This window comes from Rhea pennata, chromosome 5 (assembly GCF_028389875.1).
Source record: "Rhea pennata isolate bPtePen1 chromosome 5, bPtePen1.pri, whole genome shotgun sequence".
Classification (NCBI taxonomy): domain Eukaryota; kingdom Metazoa; phylum Chordata; class Aves; order Rheiformes; family Rheidae; genus Rhea; species Rhea pennata.
Window position 1 is genome coordinate 10,973,577 of NC_084667.1, and position 26,286 is coordinate 10,999,862.

Genomic DNA, 26,286 nt, shown 5'->3' on the forward strand with positions numbered 1-26,286 from the left:
ATCTAACCATCATATTTATCCTCTGAAAGATGACTGAAAACTAGGAAATAATACCAATAATATTCTATCAGTGAAAAAGATGTTGGGAGTTTTTTTGGCCTAAAATTGCCTATAAACAGTCCTCTCCTTAAGATAATACGTCTAGCTTATAAGAAGAGGTTATAAATACTGCTTATTTATATTACAATTATGTGATACAAAAGGACCAGCATTTGTGGTTCATCACTGTTTTCAGAAGTGCCTGCTAGTTAGGTCATAAGAATAATTTACTTAAATTTCTTAAGGATGTAATAAATCTACATCTTTCAATAAGATCCTGAGCATCTCCAGTTTCCATTGATGTCAACAGAAACAAAAGGCATTCAGCAATGTGTTACGATTTTATTTGCTCTAAGTACCTAATCTTGGTAAGCATATAATGAATCTTTGTAAACAGCAACACTAAAATACACAAAAATCAAGCAGATTGATAATATGATCAATTAAAAGATTTAAATTTATGACTTGTACTTCTTCCTTTTAGAAATGTACTTTCCTATATATTTTATCTCTTGATTGTATCTGTAGCCAGACATAATCCTTACAGCTTTGTAATTTCAGAAACAATATTAAATCTTTGCAGTAAATCACTTTCAATATTTTGCATGCCTTTACTATTGAATTTTAGGTCTGCAGTTTGGAAAGAAGACAGACCACTGTCTTTCTATTACTCAGCAGGATACAGATTCCTTTTCCTAAGTGGAATTCCAGACATTCCATCTGTTTCCTATAAAAGTACAAGATAGCTGCTCTCAAAGTAGAACAGCAATGGTACATCTAAATAGTGTAGAAAGAAACCACATCCAGCCATATAACACACCTACAGAAAAAGTTTCTTGTCCTTTATATAAATTCATGCACATGAATCATGGAGCTTTTTATGAGAAAAATCAGTTACAAGTTATCAAAAAGACCAGTATTTCTTCACTAGTAATTAGATAAAACCAACTTTAAAAAGTCAGATTTACAAAGTGAATGAATTCAACAGACAGATGATTATGAAAATGAAAGCAAAAGAGGGAACACCTATCTGCTTTCACTGTCTCAGAAATGGCCATCTCAAGGAGCTAAAGTTCTCTTGTAACACAGCATCTGGTTGTCCAAAAAACTTTTTTCACATGGTTAGAATTATGCATCTAATTTATTTTGTATACAGAATGTGCATTTCCTATTGTGAAAGTAAATCTCCATGTTACTATGCTTAAATGTGGTAACTGCATATGCAAGCAGTCATATGCGTGCAAAATCACTATTTGTGCACACAGCATTCGTGTGCTATGCAGCTTACTGATATGATAGTGTTTTTAAAATTTAGCTGTTGTCTGACTAGTCAGGACATTTTAAATGTGCATGCATATGCAAATACACACCTATGTGCTCAAAGCTATATAATCTAACAATAATTTTAAAAATTCCACAAAACTAAAACTTCACAGATAGGGCTGTAACAATATTTCTATCAAGTATTTATTGTAACAATTGCAAGCTCAGAATTCAGTCATGAAAAATGTGCAAGATAAATATTTCACTAACTATACGCAAACTAGAAAAACTGCATTTACATTTTTCTCTTTAAAGAAATAAATGTTTTTGCTATCTTCAGAAAATCACAGAATGACCTACTTCTGTTAAATTCCTTTTTAAATATTCCTCCTAGGCATAGGCCAAATTAATTCATTATGTTCTTTCTCATTTATTCTCACAATTTATAGTCATGCAAATTACAGCCCCAACCCTCAAAACTCACAGGATAGACTTTAATCAGAAGTATCTGCTTGAAATCTTATTACAGGCACAGACCTGCAACATCAGGCTCTGCAAGTTCAATGTCAATAGTGAAAAGAGAATGACAGTCTTAAAATATGAAATAAGCAAAGGTTTCTTTGTGCACTTAATCTTAAACATGTGCACATATTTATGATATAACCAATCCCACTGGTTTTATTAAGTCTGCACTTCCACACTTTATGGTGAGTATATCACAGAAGCACCTACAAAACAACCTACACCACAGAAACACCACAAGGTATACACACTGACCTTTTAAACAGAGCTATTACACGTGTTTGGGAAAAGGAAAACAACTGAAAATGAAAGTGGGACTAAAGGTCTTTCTAGAAATACTCTTATATATCTTGTGAAAGACTGAGAACTCAAAAACATTTCTCTGAAGTACAACATTTTGAAATCTTTATGAATTTTTAATGCAGTCGCCTAAAGTTCACTCCATAGTCTACCTGTCATACTAAAGAAACCCCACGCGCAGCAAAGGTTTCCTGTTCCTACTAAAGACTGGGTCATACAGACGTATGTCAATACTGCAGACTTAATGAAAGAATGCTGAAAGATAGAGGTGGACGATTGACATTTCAGACATTCTTAGTCAACTTAATATCCCGCTTCTGCTTCACAAACAGGAACGTAAGACAAACTTTTCGGCATATGCGTCACTATCACTTCCACAGTTAAATCAGTCTTCATGATTTCCTATTACTTTATTTATATAGGAATGGTCCTGATGAACCTGTCAGAATGAAAGGATAATGACAATTGGTGAGGAATACTTTTAACTCTTCAGTATAATAATCCTTTTAATAGTTTTTTTGACTGATGCTCCCCTTTTCAAGCATCTCTGATAAAGGACAGTGAAAAGATACAAGATAGACTCCATACAGAGCTGATATATGTTACACACTGTGTTCTGTCTTATAGCACCATCTCAGTCTAAGCATAGTATTTTGATTGCTGGTTCTTCTTCCCTACTGGTCTTGAAACTATTGCGATATTACTAATGTTCAAACACTACATAGGCTTTTTGACATAATGTTAGTACGCTTTTTAATAAAACCATACTATTAAAGAACAGTCATTCAGAATCACAGAGAATTTTTTGGTCAAATTTTAAAAACTGAGAATATATTTTGGGCCTTATCACATCAGGTAATGGCCAATCCTCAACAACCTCACTGCCACGCATTTATTTAGGTTTTGAAGCTACTGATTTTTTTGCAGAGCAAAACCACTCCACATCGAAGCAAAAACAAATCCTCCTTTTTGTCGGATGTATAGATTTACAGTTGAAAATCAAATGAATTGGGGCAATTTACTTCACAACTATGTATCTGATACTTTCTGTGTTGTAATATAGTATTTGTGACTTTTAAAGTATTTTAAACAACTTATATGTTAGCTTGTCAGAGGCTCACGAGAGAAGTCCAAGTTACACTTGTTACTATCCCCCTCCCCCCAAAAAAAAGAAAAAGAAAGAGAGATATTCAAGATGATCAAGAGGACAGCGCTCTAGAAGGTAAACTGGTAAAGTCAGTCAAATATTTTTTAAATAGTCTTAATGAGTACAAGCTATGACTAGCTACCGCTTAGAACTTTAGACTATAGCAGGTCCTTTAAACATTTCAAGAAGAAACTATAACACTAAGTTTCTGTATACCTTTCAGGTATCCTGATGCCAAAGCACAAATATTAGCATTCATGGACAGCAGCTGAACATACATGCAGGGCTAGGGTTACATTAAGATAAATGAACTCCATTTATTGACACTAGGCATCTACCTATGTAACATCAAGATTTTCTATAATGACCTGTTCTTGCAGTGATTATAGCACTTACACATATCTTACATGAAACAGGTGTAGTCTTTTAAAAGAATACTAACTGCCAGGTTATTTAGGGAAAACACTTCAATATCAATGGAAAAAAAAAGAATATATGGATTTTACACAATCTTATACAGGGAATTCCTTTCTCTGATCTTTACAGAATCACAGAACAGTTGAGTTTGGAAGGGATCTCTGGAGATCATCTAGTCCAACCCCCTGCTCCAACACAGAGCAGGTTGCACAGGACCATGTGCAAACTGCTTCTGAGTATCTCCAAGTGTGGAGACTCCACAGCCTCTCCAGGCAACCTGCTCCAGTGCTCAGTAACCCTCAGAGTAAAGAAGTTTCACCTTAAATAGGGCCAAATTTACCACATTTCAGTTTGTGCCCACTGCCTCTTGTCCTGTCACTGGGCACAAACTCTCTCCCTCTCCCTCTTCCCCTTTCTCCCCCTCTCCCTCCCTCTCTCCAGGGCCCAGAAACAGATACAATACTCCAGGTATGGCCTCACCAGTGCAGAGTAGAGGGGAAGGATCACTTAACAGCAGTGCCTAACCCTTTGCATCTACAGAGAAAATCTTCAGACTACAGTAATTGTATAAGCTACTTTGCTTTCTGCACATAGGGATTCTGTGAAGGAAGTGGTAGTATAAAAGTTTGGGCAGTTTAAAGCTCCCTTTCATGACAAAAGGAAATATTAAAACACAGAACTTCAACTTTCAGAATTATGATCTAGATATTAAAAGAAATCTAGTTTATTCTTTTAATTATTGTTTAATTATTTGCAGGCTACATTTTTTTTGTGCCTTGGTAATACTAATTCACTAAGTTGAAATACGCATACTAATTAAAGTATTTTACACTAGATGGCTTTGCAGGAATGAGTCAAAGAACATTCCTAAAATTTCAGTCTATATTAATTTTTAAGTGTGATTTTGAGTCTTTTTGTTTTTGTAAAAAATAATCAAGAATTGAATGTTTTGATTCAAAGGACAAACTACTTACAATTTTCAGCTGTGGCTGACAATAGGTTGCTCTGTAGATGGAAAAACTTTTTGAAAGGGGCATTCATTTCACAAAGCTATGTTAATGATTAATTATATTGCACTTGAAATGCTGTGATGGCCTCTACAGACAATATTTAGCTAGTCTGACTGGACCCACTTGTTAAAAATCACTGCATTCCAAATTTAGTTTACTGTACCATAAAAACAACAGGTACGGACAGACGGTTTCAATTTTGCATATATTATTTTTCTGTACTGGATGAAATTTGCTCAAATCACTGGCCTGGAATTCATGAACTCTAGAATGAAGCATGAATACCAATTAAAAAAAGAGTGTCATGTCAAAGAGTGAGTATCAATTAAACTTGCAAAGTGATCTAAAGTCAAAACAAAAGGGACACATAACACTAAAATCTAAATATGAAAATCTTGATTCCAATGTTTTTTAATAAAAATCATTAGAAATATAGTATCTCCTCTCTACAACTTTCAAACTCTAATAAAAATGTCCAACTACAACAGCCTTGAGATCATCCATACCACACCACACTTAACCTGCTGATTACAATCCAACACAGATATGCTGTATTAAGAGAATATACAGAAGGCAAACAATGAAAATGAGAGACAGTTCATTTTGTGTTTGGGCAAAGTATTTAAGCATTCAGCTAGTGCTTGGATAGTTCTTAAAACAGAAATTTAAAGCACAGTGTTTGATGGCATTGCTAGGGTTAATTTCAAGGAACAGACTACTAATTCATCCCATACTTGGAGAGTAAGTGTCACAGAAAACTGAAATCATGAAAATTTTCTAAAACAGTCTGAAAAAACAATGGATCATTTACATACTTTAAAACAAGTATTGTATAAGCTTATAAAGCTAATAATTATTCACTTTTTTAAATTAATCCTGGAGCATGAGATAGTTGATTTCCAAAGCAGATAAAGAAATGCATGTCTTTTGACTCAGCAGTCAATGAATCCTCTAACATACATACGTGAAAAATCTGTTCTAGAAAGGAAAAGAATAATTATACAAGACATTGTTTTATAGTTCCCATTGTATAACATTCAAGCACTCTTTGCACTGTTATTACACTGTTTCAGCATACTATTACAAAACAGAATATCTTTATTTTTGCTTTTCCACCCTCTATAAAGAATATATAGAGATAAACTCAATGTAATAAATACATATTATATAATTATATACTATGTATATTAAGAATTTAAGAAAAAAATCTGACAACGAATATATGAAACAAAATGTCCTGACATGAAATCCTGTTTCCCATAAAGAAGAATATTTCAGACATACAGAAATCTTTATGAAATAATGTTATCTATTTTGATACCTGCTTTAAATGAAATGAAGGTAGCAAAAAAAATTATTAATGCTTAACATATTATCTCATCAAGCTAGGACATTTAATACTGCCACTACATGCAATATGTACAAATTGATAATCCCATTAAATTTTAAAATAAAGATGTTTTATCTGCTTCTTCCTTCTTAAAAATTTCACTAGGATTTTTGTCATATTAAATAGTTCAAAATCATTCCTATCTCTACTTGGTACAGATTGTTTTCTTTTGTCTACATCACAGATTTTGGTCACATTTAGGTATGGAACATTGCTTTTCTGAAAGCAATAATTTTTTGTTTAGTGAAGAATAAGACTTCAAGACATATAGATATGAATTAGCACACAACTTCACAGCTCTCTTAAGCTTTCAACAAAAAGTGTTGCTAACAAGTAAGTTCACTTTATTTCTGCATGAAATTCTGGTATCCTGTATCAAGATTGTATATCATCACTATTTAATTTAACTTAACCTTACTGTTTATACAGTTAGTCAAACTGCACATCACCTGGCAGCTCATAGCTTCAAGGAAGTTACTGTTAGGTAAAGTGTAGTGTGGGAGACATGGTGAAATGGAGCAGATTAAAAACAAACTGAAATAGAAAGTGTTTAGTGCTTGCCGTGTTCTAGAAACAAGATTAGGAAAAATTATAAATCAAGGTTAAAATTGCACATTAAAATTTGCTGTCCTTACAGCAAAGTTTGTTTCCTGTTATTTGCATGCTCAATAAAATTTATAAAAGTAACCAATATTACTCCATGTCCAAAACTGCCTGAATATAGGAGGAATAATACAGAACCCTGTAGTAGCCTCCTGTTTCTAAAAGTAGGCACTGAGAGCTAGTACTTGTCTTGCTCAGTTTGCTTAGTGCAATTGTCCACTGGTAGATATGAAGAGAAACAATATAAATGATGACTTCAGATATTCTGAAAGAGTAGAGAAAGATAAACGAAATAAGAGTGTTTTCCACATAATCCAGGCATGAGAATTATTGTAAAAAGTTGTACCAGAGTCCCAGCCACCTGTACTAAATATTAATGTAAAATATGTATGTCATCATGGCATTAAGTAAAGAGACAGCATGAGATAGCTAAAGACATCCTAGTGTTAGTGAACCTGGGGCAGCTGGAGTTCATATCAGAGAATTGCTACTTGGCATAGAACATCCATGCAAACCACTAAAATTAAGATTTTCTAAAAGTTTAACTGGTAAAAACTAACATCCTGCTCTTAATTCCATCTCCACCTGCACTGAAGCTTCAGCTTTCCTCTTGCAGCACTTTCATTGTTAGGACCAAAAGCAAAAAAGCTTATTAATTATTAATTCAACAGAAAACCAAATGAACATTGCTCTTAACTTTCTATCACTAGTATCAGCAGAAATGAGAGTGGGGAAAAACAGAGAGGTATTAAGAAAATAATGACTAGTTTTTTTTTCTTTCTGTAGCAGTGTTTCTGTCCAGCATTTAAGTCAGTTATCAGTTATTCCCCATCACTCTGCAGGCAAGCCATCTGAGAATTTCCTCAAAGAAAATTCTGTAGAAATTTCCTGAGTTCTCCTCAAGAGACCAGAACTTAATCATTTATCACTTGACTACTGCCTTAGAAAAATTTGATAATCTCATCATTTGATGCATGTTGGTGAAGGAACAACAAGACTAGTAAATCAATAACCTTTAAAAGTGAAACACCATGGCAGAGTGCTGTTCTTCATTCAGCATAATGTTTGCCAATACTCAAACACTTTTTTTTTTTTTTTTTTTGTAAACTCCATGGGATTACAGGGAGGTCAACTGTGAAGATGCAAGTTAGATTTTTGCCTAACCACTTTCTACTTGGCAAAAATCCAATTAACAAGCAGTATAATATAATTAGTAGCTCTGAGTTGTTTTATTCTATGCATTTGCATGTTTAAGCAGGTTCAACAATGCATCAAACTGTGACACATCTCTAATGGTTAACCAAGGTCTTCCGTTCCCATATTCTCAGTATCAATTCATTGTTTCTATCTATTCTGTGTTCTCAAAGCACTTCTGTCAAGCACTAAGAAAACTTTTATGAAGTTCTTAGCAAACCAGGCATCCCAAGGATGGCTGCTAAATTAAGCATGTATTGATAGGTTTGAGTATCAAAACTGAGTAACGATTTCAGCATTAAATTCTTAAATGACTCGGTCCAGGCAGAGCTCTGTGACCATTCATACTTCTGTGCAACTTCTCTAATGATTTTGCGGGATTATGGGTGTCCTAATCGGTTTAATCTTTCAGAAAAGGCAAATTCAGAACAACCCTAATGAAAGCAATAATATATATGGAAGGTACGCATGCAGAAAATAATTATTTAAAAGGTTTACCTAATTTTTTTCCTTTCCTCACAGAAGACTTACAGAAATGAAGGAAAAGATGGGATAAAATTCTCCAAAATTGAAGAAATCAATGTCATCTACCATCTGTCTAGTATATTGAAGATGCCTGTTTTCCTTGATTACCTATGTCAAAGTATATTCAATATGCTCACATAAAGATTACCCTCATATTCAGCAGTTAACATAAATACTAGCTAACTACTACGTAGTGTCTTTGTCTCTAAAGGATACTGAGGTGCTGCATGAATCTACATATAAATTGTTGGTTAGAAAAATGAGCAAGTCAAATATTTAACAGTGCACATCATAACAAACAAAAAAAGCCAGCATACAACTAGCAAAAAAATACCTGAAACCAAAGAGGTAGGCACAACAAAATTAGAGTTGGAATCAGCTTCTGACATTGGTGTATGTTTCTGTATAGTCAAACACAGTCCTGATGAAAAGAGCCCTATGATTTCAATTCTGTTTCACTTTTTACATTGCTGTTCCATGCAAAGAATGTTAAAGGAAATCAATGCCTCTTGGGGGGAGGGGGAGGAAATCACCAAAATAGAGAAAAGGTTTTATTCCAAAAGCACCTTGAAAATTGGGAAGACAGAAATTCTAATTTTATTGAAGTCTGAATGTATTAAAAAGTTTTTATAAATCTAGTAGTTTCAAATAAATTTTAATAACTTATTCCCCAAGAGGAAAATACGCACAAATATTAAAATTTCTTCCTCTACGTTCTTCGTCGTCAGAAGATCAGAACAGTTATCTCCTAAGCAGCATTAGAAATTCTAAAAGTTTTGCAGGTTCCTATCTTATCTAGAAAGGAAACAGTCTTAGAGAAGTAAAATGTAATTTACTGTAGTTTAATAATGATGACATTCATGCCTACTCTAGTTCTTTTCATGACACCAAATAGAAAAGTAGAGGAATCTGAATCAAAAGTTTGTAGTTACATTATCAGCTTTGTCACCAACTCATTGAGTGACACTGGCCATGTCATTTATTGTGCTGTGTCCACTATAATATTCAGAACATAACCATTTCTCAAAATGCTTTGACTTCTGCTATACAATGCCAGTTCTAATTATGATTATGGCTTGAAATGTCACATAAGTTATTTTGTACACTTTTATTTTCCAAAACATTTTTCAGATTTTAAAAGTATCACTTGTCCATTCTTTACAGATATAATTATTTATCATCTGGAAGAAAATGTCTAGGTTATCAGTCATCTGAGGACTTCACATTTGGACTCGTTTAAAAATTTATCCAAGCATTCAGAATTAACTAAATTAAGAAAAAACATCCAGCAAAAGAAAATAAATCCATCACCCATTTCAGCTCACTATCCTAGACTTTCTATGGTACTTTAATCCCATAAAATCTCAGAGTAAAGCCTGTTACGATATAAAAGGAAAGAGCAAAGCTCCCAATTTAAGGACTAGTTACAACTCATTAAAGGACACATACAATCTGAAGCATTAGAATGTATGCTAAAATATAATTAGCGGCTATGAATCAAACCTGGATGGATTAAACTAATTCCTGGAATGCTATTATGGAGAGTACCTTGTGGAGAAAGAATGATCCTTCTGTTTGCACAGCAACTAAATAGCTTCAATTTACTTTTAAATTGACTTGAATAGAGATAAAGGCCCAGCATTTCAAAATGTGGCCTGCTAAATATAATCAGCCTGAATTATGCCTGTTTCACACTGCAGTACTTGCAACCTGGTTACAGGCAGAAGGGATAAGGCTGCACTCAGCTTATTTCACTGCTTAATTTATATGGTAATTACCATACCACAGCCAGAATGCAGAGCATCTGCCAGAACTGAAGACCTCACAATAATAAAACTGACATGTGCTGTGATATTGTTGAAGTGCTGACTAAGAAACTTCTTTTATCTCCTCTTGAAGCTATAAAACGGTATTTGTGTTATTACTAACAGAGAATTTTAACAGCCTTGCATTGACAGCAATTATGTAACACATGCACAAAACAACAGAGTTTCACATCACTTAATAAATCCTTGAGCTCTCTTAGGTCCAGATCTCTCACTGGCTGGATTTTATGGTCTGCTAGCTCTAGCTGACCTTCAGAACACTGGAATATACTAACCACAAAAGCACTAGAAAATTGTTAGGCACAACTGGCTTTTATCCCTGTTATATCTATTTAATGAAGAGGGCATGATGCTTAAGCATGGGTTAATTAAAAGACTGGCTCACTCACTCTTCTCTGCAGCTAAATGCTGCTGTGAACCACTGGCAGTAAAACAAGTAATACACACACATGACTTTTCTTTCTATGATGAACATCCTTTAACCAAACAGCTGCATAAAAAGATAATTTCATTCCTATGCTCTGCAACTTTTCTCAGCCTAACTTACCTTTTGTTAATTTTTGAGTAAGAATGTCATTAACATAAGCAATCTAAATTTGCATATTAGCTCATTTTCTAATTGATACTGTCAATTCAGCTTCCAATACTAAGCTTTAACAGTTTTGCTTAATCACACCCAAAATTACTGACTTTAGCACCAGAACTTTCATGAACAAATTACAAGAATTCTATTATATAGATTTAAAAAACAAATCAGAGAAGCATGAGTAATGGAAAAACAAAGAACGCCAAGAAAAATTAAAAGGTCACTTCCGTATCAGAATTTATATAAAAGATAAATTAGTGCAGGACAAATCTCCCTTCCTTCTCCTTCAATCAAGGATTAGGATTATTTGATAGCACCATTCAAAAACAACCAGTAATTTCAAGCAGCCAATTCAATTTCAGAAACTAAACGCTCAAGAGTTGCTTAGTAATGAAACAGAGAATAAATTAGTTATCATAGAGTAATTTCAAACACACTGAAAATTCATTTTCCTTACTTTTTACAAACAAGGATGCTTTTTATTACACATTAACATTTGCAAGAACTCATTGTGTCACTTATTATGCACTGCCTTTACAAGTTAAAAATGATCCTCAGCTACTAGACCTCAGTATATTATCCTGAATTTAAAATTATGCCCAAATATTTCAAAATTATTATTCCATTCCCTAAACTACAGCTGAAAAAAATAGTAAATGAAAACTAGTAAAAAGAGCTTTTGCTAGTCACAAATTATTTCATATCATAGTACACCCCATGGTCACAAGTTCTCCTGACACTCGGTCCCATTCCATTGTTCCTGGTCACACGATACCATTCTGTATTATTTCCCTCCACTCTTCATACCTATCCTCTGAATCTATTATTCTCTATGCATACCATTCATAAAGATTTGATGAATGTATGCATAATCACTACTTTTCATCTTTCTCCATCCATATCCATCCATATCCTCTTCATTCTATACAGGAATTGCTTTTGCCATTCCTTGAATTCACTTTATTCTACGCATATCTTTATAAGAAAGTATCCAAAATTCATCATGGCACCTGTACCTGAAATCACATAATTCTTACAAAAAATATCCCAGGCTGCCTCCCTCTGACCACTATAATGAAAAGGTCACAGTTCTTTTGCTGCTTTATTGCACTAAAAATCCTCAGTTGCTTGTTGCTTCACTTAGAAAGCAGTAATGAGGAAAACAACTTCAAACTTTGCTCCTATAAATACTAGTAATAACAACTCCAGTCAATATTATATTTATACTATATACTATACTATATAGTATACAACACTGTATTTGATTTCCCCAATAAGTTACCTTAAATGACAAATGGGTCACTTATGTACAATTCTCTGTACAATTCCATCAATAAAGAAACATTGCCATAATTACTTTCCCAACGACATAAGTAGGTTTGTTAACTACATGATAAAGTCAAAAGCTTTTAAATTATGCTATATTTATATACAGATCATTTTATCATAAGGTAAGAATTTTTGCAGTTGTTTTAATAGAAAGAATATTACTGCAAAGGCACACATTGGAAAGTGTTTCTTCAATAAAGGTTCTGCGAAATTAAGAAAATAATACAGGTGGCTTTAACAATGTGATGTTCTGTAGATGGATCCTTGCCAACAAGAAGCTTCCCGCACTTTCAATGAGCTTCTCTTACACTTAAACCTCCAGGAGAGGTCAGGTACCAGACGCTCCCTTTAGAATGAGGATGTCCTGCTGAGAGATACCACTGCTCTTTGAGGAAAAGCTTTGACTTATGGAAAAAAAAAAAGTAGGTAGAAAGGAAAAAAAGATTTACATTTTTCATATTTGCATAAACAGTTAAACAGTTTTAATCTTTTTTCCCCATGAACATCACAAAGTGAAATTTTTCATAACATTTAGAGTTAAGCATTCTTTGTATCAACAGACTGTTCAATGTTCAGTACATAATCTCTCTCCACCACAGTATACTCTCTGCATTACTTTACAACAGGACATTAGAGAAGATGAGCTCTCCCAAAGAAGAGTATGCAGCCATTCAACTGCATGTATGCATGCATGTATGCAGCCATTCAACCAATCTGCCGCGGACACTTGTACTAACTAGGCAAATTATTAATTATTATTTTAATAACATCACAGCTGGAAACCATTGCCATAGTCTTGGGAACTGTGGTCCTGGATGTTGAAACAGAAAGAAGATAAGATCCCAAACAAATCTGTAAGCGTATGCATGTAACAGCTGCATACATACGGGTAGGCCAGTATCAGGAAAACTCTGAAACAATACTGATCGATACACTTGACTGTCTCAAATCAGGAATACGATCCTCACCATTTCACTGAAAAGTGTTTTGAAGGGCCTTTGGCATGAGGGCTGTGCAACAACGCATGATGGTTTTAAAATACAACTGGATGAGTAAAGCTACTATCTTGTTTTGAGGACATTAATTTATCTTAACCATAAATTAGAGATGACAGGCTGGGAGGAAGAGGACTTAGGAAGAGGCTGGAGGGCCTTACAAGTGGATATACATAACTTGGTTTAGATATGAAGGAGGGAGGGCAAATAAAAGGATGACATGATTAAAAGCAATAAGCAAATACAGGATCATTGATGTATCATATTTGTCAAGGAAGGCATAATATAAGAAGATGTATGAAGATTAGTTTCATGAATTCTGTCATTGCCTAAGAAAGAAGAAGTTGCAAAGAAGGAACAAGACTCCAATAAGAATCTATTTCATAGTGTCAAATACCATTCACAAGACAATTAAGGAAAGTAATGTAGTTACAATTAAACTTAAATCAGGTTAGAGACATTAAACTGAAGGAGACTTTGGACAATGACTACAAATAAGACTATAATGAGTTTATAGATGGATGAGACAGCAAAGGCAGATTGTTTGCAATTTTAAGATGGCCAACACCATAACATATGGGACAAAAATCTGAGAAAAAGTTTAAGTCTGCAGAAGAAAATGAGATCATAGCACAAGAGATCTGAGAATAAATATAGTAGTGAGAGGATTAAAATAGACAAAAGACTACTTCTGCTCACTAGTAGCTGGGAAAAATACCAAAGACAGCTGCTCCTCAGTTTTCTACGGTCTTCCTTAGTAGAATTGGTAACTTTCTGTATTTTGGGAGAAGACTAATCAGGACATTATTTTCATGGAGAATATGATCATTTTCATCTAGAAACTCATTATTTTGAAATAGGTCACACTGTAAGTATCAAATTCCAAAATGACTTTTCATTGGATCAATGCACAACCAATATTTATGAAATATGAGAAACTTTGATGCAGGTTGACATTACTTACCATAGTATGGATGTAATTCCATTTAACTTGCTCTAGCATTGAGACAAAAATTTTAATAATAATTTTCCATATTAAACAGAAACAGCATCAAGACTTTAACTTAAATTTTAATATAAATATTTAATATTTAATTTTTTTAAATTAAAGTCTTAGTGCAATGTCTTACATTGTTTGTTGTTTTCAAATGATCTGTTATAAATAATTCTAGTAGTTTGTCAAATAGCACTCTGAAAAAGCTACCAATACATACAAAAATTATTTCAATCATAGGAGCAAAATATTTACTTTTTAATCAATGTTTTGTACTGTGTATTATTTGTGAAAGTTTTCTCTTACTGCTGTCTTCACATGTGTAGTTATCAGGTACCCAAAGAATATTTGGTTTTCCACTCAGATGGAAAAACTACCACCTCATTCTGTAGCTGATTTGTGCAAATATCATTGTGAATAGATTCTGTAAAACTTTAATAAACATGACCTGTTTGACGCCTGGTTAAGCAGCTTTAGTATTTCATAAATAATTTCTGAAGAAAAAGCTAAACACAGGAAGTGGTATGTCTCTAAACTTCATTTAGAAATATGTTGTGCTTTCCACCTTAAGTTGGTGCAATGAAATCTCTAATATGAAATCATTTTAGCAAAAAAAAATTACTTCTAGAGATAAACACATATACATAAACATGTATTACATGATATTATTGTGTGAACTGAAATAAAGATGTTTGCCACTTATGATGTTACTCCACAACTTACAGGAAGAACCCAGAAGGACTACTAAAAAGGAGTCCAAAGGAAAGTTATGGTTATGTTCTTGTGTTCAAAGGTTTTAGCAACGAATAACTGCAAGAATATTTCAATAGAAAAATCATACTACAAGATCGTCTTATTTCAGGCAAATTACTTTGCAAATATATGAAAGGACTTCACTCTGTCCTCTTTTTCCCTTTACGAGGGAAGAAAGGAATTATAGTACAAATCAGGAACAAATTGTTCACTTCATCTAGAATTTGTCTATGAAGACCTACTTCTCGATTCTGAAGAATTTGCCTAGTACAGGCAGGATCAGATGCATTGCATTCGATCCACTCGAGCCAGGAAAAAACTGACAAAAAGTCATGTATACCACCAAATCACCCCTGGCCCCATCATCCTGATCCAGGGTAAGCCAGAAAATGGTGTGCAAGACTTTCTCCAGCACTAAATCATAAAAATTAATTTAATCCTGTGATTTTCTCCCTCACAGAGGCATGCACTCTGCATCAGGGAAGAAAAAGAACTCTATCATTTGGAGTGAGCTTCTCCAGGTAACACTTCCCGACAGCACTGGTGTATTTACTAGCTTTTATATGTACATTCTGCACCACCTACACCAAATAGCTCACTTTCCTGCAAAGCTCAGAATTCAGTTAACAGAAAATATAACTTTCATACCACATGATATCTAAAAGACTTGAATAATTAACAATTATATATTGTGTTTGGCCACTGAATCAGATATACTTGTGAAAGTATATATCCTTATCTCAGTCATGATAAGAGGTTGCTATATACATATACATACACACAGAATAGATTTGAAACTGATTTGAGTTTACATATTTAACAAAAACACCCACACAAGCATCTGTGTCTAGATTTTGGCAGCACGGAATCAGTCTCCAAACGTTCATATAGTCAGTAAAGGTGAAACTATCTTACCTAATAGCTTGCTTGGGTATGCTTTTAAATCCACTATCATTCATGAAGAAACCTGCACATCACCCAACATTCTACTGGATTAATGCCAACTAGTTAAAAATTACAAAATAACTTCATTTTTTATTCTTTCCATATAGAATTCTTTTCCTTAATGCTCAGCAACACGCACTTGGCAGCTGAACATTTGTTTCTCTCTCTGAAGCAGTGGTTAACAATGCAATTCACCAAACAAAGATAAGCTCAATGGTTTCCAGGAAACTGAAAGATGAAAGAATGTGGAGAGAGTCAGCCATGGTTTCAAATGAGAACAAGTGAACTAAGGTCAGACTAAAACCTAAAAGAAATTCAACAAGGCCTAGAAACCACAGCCCAGATACATTTCAGTTGGATTGAAATTTGACAATGCATTTCAACAATGCATACAATACATTCTTTGGTATATGAATTCACTGAGGACCTTTTTTTTTTTTTTTAATATAACTAAAGGAAGAACAAGTTGCAAAGCTCTCAGTTTCATTACTTCAAGCATAATACTTGAGCAGATATTCTGATTTTTATAGTAAGATTGCAAAAGTACATCAAAGTCTGCCTTCCAGCCTTGTTCCGTGTGGTCAGTCACAGGCCCAGCTGAAACCAAGCCCCACCGCACACACGAGGTAAGGTGTAGCGGCGCGACCCACAGATGTTGTTACCATTTCAGAAACCAGCACCTAACAGGCAACATACTTCAGAAATCTTAGGAATGCATTCCTCCTCCATGGAGGAAGAGGCAGAGAAAGGTGAATGAAACTACTGCTGCATGAATCCATTTGGATTATTCCTTCATTTTATAGTAGTGGAAGAAATACAACATTCTCTCCACACAAAAACAAAATTTAGTAAAGTTACCCTTATACTTACTTCCAGTTATTTAACATGCAGAGCTAAACTCTTCCTAGTTAAGCTATCCTTCATTTCTACTTAGGAAATAAAATATTTTCTCTCGGGGTTTTCTTTATATATTTTTTTAAAAAAATCATCTCAGCCATTAGATGTGAAAAACGCAATATTTTAAAAATTATAAAGAACAGTATAACTATGCATTCAGACAGAAATAACTTTCTTAATTGCTGAAAAATCACCTCCTCTACTCAGAGCAGAGAATTTATTCCCAATGTATACACAACAAATTACAGTGGCTCAGGAAACAGTAAAGGAGAAATTTAAACGCAACATGAATTTAAACAATTTAACTAGCTGAGTTAGAAAAATAACTGGACATTACAAGTTATAGACCTGGAGTCTGTCAGAAGTGAGGGGAAATCTGTCACAACTGATATTTTATACCACAAAAATGGCAATATTTTCACCAGTTGAATATCCCTAGAACCATTCCTAGGCATTCTTTTACTGACATACAGTGAAGAGTGCCACCTATTGAATCACAAACAGTATTTCCTGAAATAATGAAATTGTTTTGGAAACATGCCACCTACATACTCCACCTCTCTGCCAAGCTTTTCAAGTTTAGCTTTTCATCTCAGTTTCTGGCAAAGAGCAGTTTTGCTGCTAACACAGTTGATGGCCAAACTTTTACTTTGGTATAGAAATGAGGCATCAATCCATGCCACGTAGAAGCGTCTGTATTTTTAGAGATTCTGATCCTGAGAATAAAAATTTCTAACTAACTTACATAGATCGGATGCATACACTTCAGTACGAAGTAACAAAAAAAAAAAATAGCCAACGATAATTTGTTGCATGTATCAGAGGATACCATGCTATTTTGTCCAATCTTCTCTAGCAGATTTCTCAACTTCTCTAGTAATAATTATATTTTCCAGAGATCTGTAATTAGAAGGTATCAATTATACGGAACTAAAAAAAGTGGTATTTTCTAGAGGTTGTTCTTTCACCCCTCCAAAAGTGTGCATCTTCTACATATTTTATTATTAGATGGAAAATCCTACTTTTATTCATAGCGGGACTCTTATTTTCTCAGGCAACACAAGTTTCTTGCAGAAGCCTAAATACAAGATGCCTCATACACATATGCTAAAATCTCATGGTTATGTTACAGAGCAGCAACCAATGAGAAGGAACAGTACGTACCTGTGGAAGCAGTCTTACCAGGTAAATGTCCTTATGCACTTTGCATAGGATGCTGTGAAGCTAGCCTGGCCACAAGCTATGCAGTGGAACCTTGGCATCATCTATACAAACTGTAAATAAATACTGCAGGCTATCCATGTAGAGCTCTAAACACACACAAATCAGCCACAAAAAAATGTCTGGTATGTTGCAAGAGTCTGCACACAGCGTGATACCAAACAATACTGTTACGACCTGATCAAGCCCTGGAACTGACTCATTTACATTCAAAATATTTGAATGAATCAGCAGCCCACTGCATTTCCCAGGACTGTTGTAGACTAGCAGGCAACTCCCAAACGCACTTCCTCAGATTGTGTTTGCCTCATTAACAAGGCCAGTAGTGACAAAAAGTGATACAAAGTCAATGACTGGGAAAAGATAACAATACACAGATTTATTTTATCTGTTTACCCATTAACCTATTCCATATACTGAAGTCCCACAGAATCGCTGTTTTGTCTTCCATCTTCTGACTCTAGTAATAATATAGTAAAACAATGTATTGAAATGAAGTTCTACTATTGTTTTGATACTGTAAACAGATGAAGAGCTAAATATGCTGTCTTACATGCACACATGAGTGAGCAGTCATCACTGCCTCCCTGTCCATACTCTTGTTCCCATACTCCATAAGCATGCAAAATTAACTGATACCAGGAAGAACATGTGTCAGTTAGCCACATTTTTTTTCAATCCAAAAGACTGGACTGCACGTAGCTGCACCCAGGCTAGCCTTAATCCTGCTAGAAGTCTAATCATAGCGGCTGTTCAGTTGCAGCACTGTCAGCATAAACTCTGCCAAGACCCTTGCGTAAGTAGACAGTAGCTGTAGCTTTTGCAACTCCAGCTACACTGTCAGTAACAGACTATACCCCTGTGGCTGTGCTGCTATCTGAAACACAAAGCTTTTGATTTGCACTGGAAATCCCTATTTAAGGGCTATAAAAAGTTAACCGGAACAGTATGTATCCCAATTCTGATTACTGCTGAAGGTAAGCCTTCTACTGAGCCCTGCCCTCAATCATGTCTACTAAATCTAGTCATCTCACTGTAGAAAGCAGTAAGACTGATCAAGGGCACAACTTGATAAATTCATGCTCACTATTCCCAATCACCTTCTTTGCTTTCATAGTTCTTAGTCAATTAATTACATTGAAGCTTCTCACTAATGTGGAAAAATATTTAGAATTTCTATTAAAACATTCAGCTCCCTCTCATCAAAATGCCCAAGCCAGTTTTCATCTCACTTCAGTTTCTTATGTACTGTTTTTCTTGTTTGCCCTCCCCCTCCCCACATAGCACACTCTTGGGGGAAAAAAAGCCTTCTCATCTCAAAAGTAAAAATGTAATTCTGAACAGTATGTCCAAACTTTAAAAAAATATACATTTAGTTTTTGACCACTAGCAGCAGCTCAGTAAGGCCTTCTTCTTTCAAGCCTTCAGCAGTTTCATTCCACCTGAGCAAGGCAAATCTTCAAACTTTTGTACAAGCAGTCATTTAAAGAAAGAGTAGGACAGAGAAAAAGGTTTTCTTCCTGTTCTCTTAAGATGATCTACATAGGAACCAATATAATAACAAATACCAACATTTGCTTCTAATCCATATCAGAACTATAGCATCTTAAGAATCCTCTTTTTAATTCACCTGTTTTGAATGTTTTATGTATTTTGTTCCTAATTGCCTTCCATATTGGCTGCTTTTCTAGCTCTTTCTGCACAGATGAAATATTACATTTTTTAATGTATATATTAAAAAAGTATTTAAAAAAAATCAAGTCCTTGAGGTTTCTCTGCAACTACTTCTTTTAGTTCTGTTTATTAATTGTAACATCAGAACAATGCATTACATTACATCCACTGAAGAAGAGATCAGTAATTGAAAGACACAACTCTGCAACTTTAGGCTTGTCATGATTTGGGAGTAAATACAGTCACTGTCTACTGGATTAACAACAAGACCCCCTTCAACTTTAAATTGCTTTCCCTAAACACTTTAACTCAAGCCAATAATGAGGATGAGACGCGATGTAGTTTATTCTATAAAAGATAATGAAAGATAACTTACAGAAAAATATTGAATTCATTTAGCAAAATTAAATCACACAACAAGTCTCAGTGCACATCATATTACCACCAGATCTGGTCCTTTAGTGATCACTGAATCACACAATCCATAATAAATGGCTTAGGGCCAAAATAAAGATATATTTACACGATTATTTCTATATGTTACCCGTCCTCGGAGGAGGGGATGTAAAGAGAGGAGAGTAGTTTCTTTAACTTTGAAAGACACTATGTTAATGGGTAACATGCAGTAGAACTGAAAAATACATGTTTCCCAGAATATGGGAATTTTTTTCTTTGAAACATCCTCCTTTATATTTCATAAATTCCTTCAGGATATATGAAAGTTTGCAAAATTTGATCTTACTGTAAAAAAAAAAATACAGAATGATACATTCTGAAGTTCATAAACTGAGAAGAGAGAAAAATTAAAGAAAGAAAAAAGAGAGAGACTTACGAGATCTTCTTCCAGAGATTTCAGCTGATGGTCTATTTCTTTCAGGCGGTTTTGCTGATCACGGTGCTCCTTATTGTATCGCAGAACTCTCTCACCTGGAACTGCTTCTATTTTTCTATTTGCATAAGCCAGGGATTCCTGACAGAAGGAGAAATGGGCAGAAATTAAATATATGACTTTATATTGTTTCAACCCCCCCCCCGAAATGAACATGTATTCTGTAAGAAAAACATAGAAATAATTAGAATAATAGGTCAATTTCATATTTAGCAAATGAATAATTTTCATTATGTACTTTTAATACAATAGATAAACTTAAGGAAGGAGTCACTTCAATAAAAAAATTCTCTCTCTTCACACGGTAACAGAAGTTATAAGAACTCCATAGCTAAATCTTTGATGCTTAAGTTCTGTTACAACAAAATTGCAGAGAGCTGGGGAAGCAGAATGAAGGGCTCCAAACCTTACTCCTATTCACCATACTGCAATCAGAACTAGGCCATTGCTGACAACTCTCAGGAGGGAAAGGAAGAATCAGACTCAGATTTAAAAATAAATAAACAAACTAACGCACACTTTGTTTACTGGACTCCATGGTGAATGAGGAAAAACCCCTTCTCTAAGTTGAAGAGTTAGTATGAGTCAGTAGAATGAGTCAGTAAACAATCATTATTAAATATTTGGGTTACAAATTCTCATTCTCCAGTAGTTTTGGATCAGAGTTTGAAATTTGTATCAGTGCTGAGTATACTGAAGGTTCAATGTAGTACTGCTACATGCATTAACAGAATGTAATTTAGATCATTCAGAATGACAAATATTGGGAAAACTGTAGTTATGGATAGTTGGGAAAAAAACAGAGTTTGCTCTTGCAAATCAAGGATCCTGTAAGAATCCAAGTAATCCAAATAATGGTATAGAAAAAAAATGTCAGTCAATGTAACCTAAAGGAGCAGGAACAGCCATTTAATCAAACATAACCTATTCATTCTTATTTTCGGAAGCAGATCAAGCAATCTTAAACCACTTAGAAAAGAAGTTCTTATAGTTTGTCTGACTGGGAAGAGAAACAATCTTTGCAATTTAATATTCAACTGAAAATTGTACCCGTTCTCTAATATTTTTCTCAAAATATCTGCATTAAATAAATGTAGGAAATACTACTGCATGAAAAACATTTTATTGTCAGTTTTAAACGCTTCAAAACATTTTGTTTCAATTATATAACTGAAGCAGGTGCAGGAATTGAAGCAGGAATTATAGCAGGTGCAGGTAATAGGACTTTAACTAGAGTCTAAAAATCTTAGAGATGAAGCAAAAAATAAAAATATTAGCTACGTTACCCAAGGGAAGATGAGGTACTTAGAACAGCCATAGTTGCAATGACAATTAGATAAATGTAAATCATGCTAGTTATTTCAGATACTGGCTATGTGCTGCACTCCTTTTTCTTCAAAGGTCTAAAAATAAACAAAACCAAAGCACACCTAATGAAGCATAGCGGTGCCTTCTAATCTTCTTAAGCTAGAAAACAGGCTGATCCGCTTGTTAGCATGCTTTTAACCATGCCTTGAGGTAGAAATACCTGTCAGAGTCATCTGTTGTGGAAAAATGGAGGCACGGAGTATATGACAAATCATTAATGAAAACATTAGGGTTTCTTCATAATCCTTTAGAGTAACTCTTTAGTTTTAAACTTAACTGTAATCTACTCCTATAGTAGAAAGATGGAAAATTTTTCCAATAAAAGGAATCCAGTTAGGTACAAAAGAACAAATCAAAGTAATATGCTGCATTAAGAAAGTATTTTTATAAGATAATCAAGTACATAAATGTTATTGTTTATTTAATCATTTTCTCTGTTTTATTTTCTAGTCTTTCAAATTGGTACATGTACTCACCACACTCAGTCTTACACTTCATACTCTTTACCATTCTCCCCTATCTCTTCCAGGATTACATTCAGTCTAAATTGTTTTTCCCCCAAAATATTGAGTAACACAAAAGCATTTTTAAAATATTTAATTAACTTGGCATCAGAAGAAAGAAATGCTTCAGAGAGGGATAAAGTTGTAATGAGAAACATTTCCATGCTAAAGAGAACATTAGTCATGGAAAAGCATTCTGAATCCAGCTGGACTCATTGCACAAAAGATGAACACGTATGTTTCTCTGTAACAGAGAAACTATGGTATTGTAGCATAATTAAAGCCAGTTGCTAAAAATTTCAGAGTCAGAGCATAGTTCCTATATCCTGCCAATGTAGCCAGAAGTGGCAAGAAGCAGCTCTGTCATTAAGCCAATGGTGATTAAGTGTCTGCATTTTGAATGTCATATCCGATGCAATTTTGGGAAAAAAAGAATGTGCACCTTTATGACATGTAACTCTAAGCTAATTGTATTTTAATTAGTTCTAAAATTCAAAACGAAAATCCAAGCAGAAGACTTAGACACCAATAATTTTCTCCCTATCACTGATGCATTATACTCTATTCAGCCTCAATAGATGAAATCTCCAGCAAATTAGAAAAAATTTCAGCATTGATATTTTTGAAGAAAAACTGATGCCACTGAAATCAGACTGTTCTCCAAAGGAAATAATATTCACATCTCAGCTTAGACTTGTGTTCAACAGCAATTCTTGAAACACTGAAAATAAGTTTTCAGCACTGCATCTGTAGTTCATACACTAATTTTCTTTACTCAGTATTTCTAAACAAAAGATTCTCACCATCAGTTTTGAACACTATGGACATCCAGTCTCACCAACAAATACGTTGTTTCTCGAAGTTTAGAATATATGTGTGAGGATTTATAAAGTAAAATAATTTTTGCATATTTCATTCACTGTGTTAGTACCCTGAACTTCTCCCACTTTTAACTAGTTTTACAGTTCTTCTACCAGCCTTCTTTGCTGATAGTTAATTTACTTCCTCATTTAGTTGCTGTAATCCACTGAAGAAACAATTACAGAACTTGTCCTTAAACACCTGCAGTTAGCCCCAACAAGCGCAGACAACCAGAACTATTATATCCTTTGTTTTGCATGTGGCATTCACGTTAACAAAACAGATCTTTTCACAAAAGCATCACTTGGTTGATTAATTTCTTCAGATCCTTTTTCTGAGTAGGATTGCTTAGTCAGTTATCTCCATTTCATGTTGTTCATTTGTTTTGTTTTCTTTTTTGCATGCAGTAATTAGCATTTAAACGTTCTGAACCCATTCTTTATTTCAAAACATTCATATAATCTGTCAGAATCATTACGAATCCTCACCTTATTTTCCAGAATATTTGCAACCTTTGCTGATTTGACACCATCCACAAATTTTACTTAAAACCCTGTTTCATCAAACAACTAATTTCAGAAGAAACTAATGTTATACCCAGGACATACCTAGAACCCATTGCTATGGAACTACAGGGAAGGAGTAGAACAACAGTGGAGAACAGATACGATGTACGAGGAAAAAATATCAGGAAAGCTATGCAAGAGATTGGACAAAGTACATGGAACCAAAAACGGGAGAAAGGTGGGAATGAAATATGTTTGGATACTGGGAAGAGGTGAAGAAAAATGAGCCAACTGGATGAGAAGCTCACACCGGATGAGAAAGGAGATATAGTGAAAGGGGAAACGGACAGCAGTTCTGAGGGAGAAACCTACTGGTTGGACAACGAAGCTAGCTGGATCAAAAGCATAAGCATACAAGGATACAAGAACCAACGAGAAACAGCACTGAGAAAATAAAGGAAAGGCTGAGTAGAGCCAGAGTTTGAAAAGGTAGAAAAAAAAAAAACAGTGGAAGAAACTGCAGTCACTACAGAACATTTTCTTTTTCCCCAGGGACTGCACAGAGCCAGTGTCTCAGTCTTGCCCTTCCTTTTGTCAGCACATTTCTGTATTATTTTCTGGTAATGCACCTCATTTTTCCCAGGATTAGATCAAGCTCTGTGTCATCAGTTACATTAGCTCAACCATCACATTGACTATAGAGGTTTCAAAGCTGCCACTGGCACTTAAGTGATCTGTCAGGTGGGCAGTAGAACTAAATAGAACATTTCTCACCTCGTTTATTCTGTTCCCCCCATAGAAATACACACACAAGTGATTAAGGATGAAAATCTATCCCTTACGCATTGGAAAGTGCCAGTACTAGGAATGCATCTCCAATCTTTAATCTTCATTGTACATCAATTCCTCTCGCTGTGAACTCTCCCAGTACTTCCTAACTCTCTCAAGATTTCAGGCTTCTCACACAATACAGCTATCATTGCAGAAGCAATAAAAATAGAGCATGAAACAGGAAAACTAGAATGCTCTCTTTTTTCTAATATCTCATTACTTTACCTCTTCAGAAGTTAAGAAGTATATCAAGTATGCCAGAAGCATGTTAAGTATATCATAAAACCACTACAAATACATGTACCTAGAAGGTCCCATTGGAGAGCAGTGAGGGCCAGCTGCTCCCTAAGGGATGGGAGCTGAGGGAGACAACACAGCTGGCAGGACAGGGGCCTCAGCAGCCAGGGCCCAGTCCCATAGTACCCAAGGGAAAGGAGCAGGACAGTAGCAAGATCCAAGCAAGGATCCAGAGAATAAGGCAGTATCATGACAATGAGGCAGGTCCAAGGTCAAGCTGGGAAGTCAATCCACAGCCCAAAGTTAAAATGCATCCAGTGATCACCAGGCAGGTCCACGGGGATGGGGCCAGGCCAAGGCCAAGCTGGGGAGTCATCCCACAGGTCAAGGGACAAATCAGGCCTGGTGAGGGCAACCAGGATCAGACACAGCCCCTTGATGGCTCGACAGGGCTGTGAGGACAGAATGAGGCTGGGCTGAGGCAGGACGAGGATCTTGGCAAGACTGGAGGCTGCACCGCTATAGTGTTGCTGGGTCACGGACTGACAGTGCTGGGCTAGGCTGAAATGGGGGTCTGGCGCTGGGCAGGGTGGGGAGGCCCCAAGGAGGCAGGCAGGGATAAAAAGCGTTAAGGAGGGCCCTATTGGCTCTGACAGGTAAAATACAAAATGTAATATTGCAACAAATAACAATCATAGTCTAAAAAAAGGAGCTAAAAATTAGGACAAGATATTTCAGATGTGCAGTCGGATACCTGCAAGAGAATGTTTCAAACCAAAGCACAACTACAAAGAGTTGCAACAAAATTAAATGGAGGAAAAGGCTTAGCTAGAACTATTGATAAAGCAGTGGAAGTACAGAAGATCAACAAGAGATGAAAAATGCACTCTGTGAGTCAGACTCTCCAAGGAAGGCAAAAGAGGCAGTAGGGAGACTAAATGGACGTGCTACATCTTTGAAGTAACAGACACATACTGCATAACAGACCATTATCCAGAAGGCGCAGAGATCAGCAGTGTACAGCTACAAAGGAAGATAAAATGCTGGGCTCTAGGGAAGACTTAACAAGATCATGGACATGGGAACATACTAAATTTGGAATTAGCTGAAGCTGACACAGAAGAACAAACAGGACTGCCACATCCTGCGTGTGGAGAACAAAATTCTCTCTCTGTGCTTTTTGTAGACTATGATAGTAGTTTCACCTGCTCAGCTTTTCTATTAAGTTTGTGTCAAGTACAGTGCACTCTAAGGTTATTTTTCTGTTTCATTTTGTGTAGGATTTTAGAAGACTTCCTTTTTCTGATGTGCTGTGAACTTATTCTAGTACCGAAGACAAACCTAATCCAATCTGGGATTTTCTCTCACTTCTCATGAAAGCGGTGTCATTCCCTAAACACTGATCCGAATTTTGTTGTTAGCAAAGTTCTTCTCCCTTCTAACAAGTTCTATGACAGAATT

At 35.1% G+C, this 26,286-nt stretch overlaps 1 protein-coding gene across 1 annotated transcript in view; it reads right to left on the reverse strand.

Moving 5' to 3' along the window:
• The window catches only part of FSIP1 (fibrous sheath interacting protein 1), a 71,469-nt gene that overhangs the window by 27,778 nt on the left and 17,405 nt on the right, over window positions 1-26,286 (reverse strand). The window contains exon 11 of the mRNA XM_062577488.1: window positions 20,463-20,600. Within this exon, the coding sequence (XP_062433472.1) occupies window positions 20,463-20,600 (138 nt within the window). The remainder of the gene's footprint in view (window positions 1-20,462; window positions 20,601-26,286) is intronic.